General features: G+C 42.6%; 1 protein-coding gene across 1 annotated transcript; it reads right to left on the bottom strand.

Annotated features, from left to right (window-relative positions):
- Positions 1-1824: 1824 nt before the first annotated feature.
- On the bottom strand, positions 1825-3175 carry LOC123076891 (uncharacterized). The gene has a single exon (XM_044499038.1). It carries the CDS (start codon positions 3011-3013, stop codon positions 2243-2245), a length of 771 nt encoding a protein of 256 aa, XP_044354973.1. The 5' UTR covers positions 3014-3175; the 3' UTR covers positions 1825-2242.
- Between the last annotated feature and the right edge of the window lie 336 nt (positions 3176-3511).

Genomic DNA, 3511 nt, shown 5'->3' with positions numbered 1-3511 from the left:
AAGAAATGGAGGCAGACCATCCACTTGCCGCTAGCTTTGACTTCTCCAACTGAAAGAAGATCAACAGATTCTTCATCATTTCAGGTACAAAAGATCATTTCATCAATTTGGCTCGTTGCAGTACGCTGTATGATCCGGGCAGCTTTATATATGAAAAAATAGAACTAAAGATTGTGCTAAAATTTTATAATAAGTAAATAGGTACGAGAATCATTTTGATACTACACCCTTTATCTAAAAAGGAGAGACAATCATTATGATGCATTTGTCTTACATGAACCTTTTGATTCCTGTGGTAGAGTATTATTATATGTAGTATATACTGTATATGTGATTACAAAGGAAAAGAAGTCAAGAGGACAGAGAAAAGGTTGGTACAATGCATAAAGAGATCGACCTTTTAATAATTTTACATATGCACACGTGATGACACAAAGTACGCTCATAAATATTTTAGTATATGTAGCAGACAGTTATGCGTGAGATCTTTCAAAGTACATATACAAATTAAATGGCTGTAGGTTTAACTATGAACACAATACCTTAATTTCTCGATTAAATACTCCCTCTGTTCCTAAATATAAGTCTTTGTAGAGATTTCACTATGAACCACATACGGATGTATATAGATGCATTTCAGAGTGTAAATTCACTCATTTTGCTCCGTATGGTCCATAGTGGAATCTATGCAAAGACTTATATTTAGGAATGGAGGGAGTAGATGCCATAGTACTGGCTTACTAGTACTTCCACTGACAGGGTCCATATAGTCGTGAACTCATGATCACTTGATTTCTCATGGTTAAAAAATGATTCTCGTGCAAATGATTTTGGCTTAAATGAATGTCGGTTAATTAACTTATGGAAATAATATATAATTGGAAAAAATGAACATACAAAGCAATGTGATTTATATTTAAATTAAATTTTACTATGCATTATGTATTTTGTTTAATTTGAATAGAGTTATGATATATGTAATAAAATAATTATGTATAGTTACCTCTAAATAGTGAAGTCATAAACAATTAGCTGTTCACAATAAAGGACAAAAATGCTTTCAAGCCTGAAGGAAATTATTGCAGCATGTGTAGTGTACATTTCAAAGAAATAGAATCTGAAAAGAAAAACAGTGAACACATTAATCTATTTGTGATCACGAGAACTAAATTTCCTGTCCACCTAGCCTCTATTAGTTTGATTTTCTTAATTGGTTCAGCATAAATCGGTCATTTGTGTGTGTGTGTGTGTGTGTGTGTGTGTGTGTGTGTGTGTGTGTGTGTGTGTGTGTGTGTGTGTGTGTGTGTGTGTGTGTGTGTGTGTGTGTGTGTGTAACAAAACCATCATGCTGATATGCGATAACGAAGAATAAGATCAAAATTATATACATGCATATTACTTTACATGTGTTCGATTATTACAAAGAGAAGACCAAGGAGCTTGCCTTTCCTCCTGACAAAAAGGAAGCCTTCATTGCTAAAGTCAGCAAGAAACAACACCAAGGAATAATAATTCAACAAATGGAAAGGAACACAACGTAATAACTAAGATCTGTCATGCATCCATTTTGATTCACAACAAATATCATTTGCAAAGAAGAGCTACGAAATACATCAACTTTTTATTAACAGGAGATTTGTTCCATAAGTTCCAGTGTCAGCCTATTCATCCGTAAGTCTAGCATTTTTTCCCCACGGTATGGAATACATCCAAATTAAGAAGAGAGGCAAAGTGTTGGATCATTTCAACACTTCTTCATGACTAAGGAGAGGTGTTGGATCATTTCATCTCATCTCGACAAGGACAATTCCTTGGCTAGCGATGGGAACCGAACAAAGCACCTTACAATATATTAATTACCTCGGTCCCAAAAAGCTTGTCTTGAATTTATCTAGATACGGATGTATCTAACTCTAAAACGCATCTAGATATATCCGTATCTAGACATATCTAAGACAAACTTTTTGAGACGGAGGGAGTATACATAATACATATTGTAAGAATCGTAAATCATGCAAGAAGCAATGCATGTGTTACTTCAATTAATTATTAATTTGCACCAAAAATCACCATCAATCAAATTATAAACTCACATTTTGTGTCAAAGGAACTAACAATTAAGCAGCCTGCCAAATGCCAATAGAGTATCAAAAGCTGTTCCTCCATCTCAATTTCCATCCACATCACACAAAGACCACTCAGCACGCTCATCAGACAGAGAGAGAGATACGTGAAGTACTAGCTAGTGCCGGTCGTACTTATCTCCGGCGCCGCCTAAGGAAGAGAAGAACCCAGCATGGTCGCCGTTCGCCGTCTTGTCGCCTTCCACCGCTGCCGCAGTCTCAGTCTCGAAGTCGTCAAACGGGTTGAAGTTGAAATCTCCCATGCCGTGGCCGTGATGGCCGCCGTACTGATCAGCAGCAACTGATCCTCTCGCCGTCGTAACATCAGCGGGGGTACTTGGCATCGCGTTGCTCCTCGCCAACAGCGCGAGCGCGTGCATGAGAGAGTTGGCTCCGCCGCCGGTGGTGGTGCCGGTGCCGATGGAGGACAGCAGTGCAGGGTTTTGCTGCGGGTATTTGAGAGGGCACGGGCGTACCAGGAAGGGGGGGCCGTAGGCGGAGGCGCCACCGAGGAGCCGCGGGCGGACGAACGGGGACGGCCCGGCGGCAAATGGTGGCGCCGGGAAGCCGGTGAACTCCTGTACCATGGCGCGGAAGTTGGAGGTGTCGGTGGTGAGCACGGTGGTGGGTGGGCGGCGGGAGGCTCTCAGGCGCTTCTTGGGCGGCTTTGACGGGGCCGTAGGGTGAGGTGGAGTCGCTGTTGCCCGCGTGGGGGAGGATGTGGGCAAGAAGCCTTGGAAGGAGGAGTCGTGGTCGAAGTATAGGCTAGCGGGGGAGGGGGATGAAGGGAGGAAGAGGCCGTGGGGGTCGACGGAGGAGAATTCTTGTTCGGCCCCGGTGCCCGGGAGTGAGGGAGAGGATGGGAGGCTGCCACTGGTGGTGGACGCCATGAATCGGTGGAAGGCCCGACCTCGATGGAAGAAGATGTGTACGACGGGATGGACCGGTAGATAGATAGGGTTTGGTGTGGAATTTGGGGAGATCTTGATGTGGGTGGATTACCGATGAACAAGCTAGCTCGGAGGGGAAAAAGGTTGACGACGACAGGAGAATAGATATGGGGAGTGGTGGATGTGAGGAGGAGCAGCAGCCAACTTTGTTTTTTCTTTCCATTTTTTCGCATGTCTATTTTCTTTGCATTTTTAGATGCACGGTACAAAATGCGGACCCTCGTCACATACACGTTCCTACACTCACACCTATGAAATCACATATAACATACCTTACGGGAACCTCCGAGAAATGGAGATGAAAGATCCTAAGACCGACAAAGCCACCACATTTAATTGAATAGCACTGGAAACTGTAGATTAAATTCGACCAAATATAAGCACCATGCTAAGTCAAACTCGACAAACAGCCTAACACTAGGCAAAGAAAAAATATGG

The sequence above is a fragment of the Triticum aestivum genome, chromosome 3D (genome assembly GCF_018294505.1).
Source record: "Triticum aestivum cultivar Chinese Spring chromosome 3D, IWGSC CS RefSeq v2.1, whole genome shotgun sequence".
Classification (NCBI taxonomy): Eukaryota; Viridiplantae; Streptophyta; class Magnoliopsida; order Poales; family Poaceae; genus Triticum; species Triticum aestivum.
The sequence above is the reverse complement of the archived record's forward strand: the minus strand, read 5'-3'. Positions and strand labels throughout refer to the sequence as shown.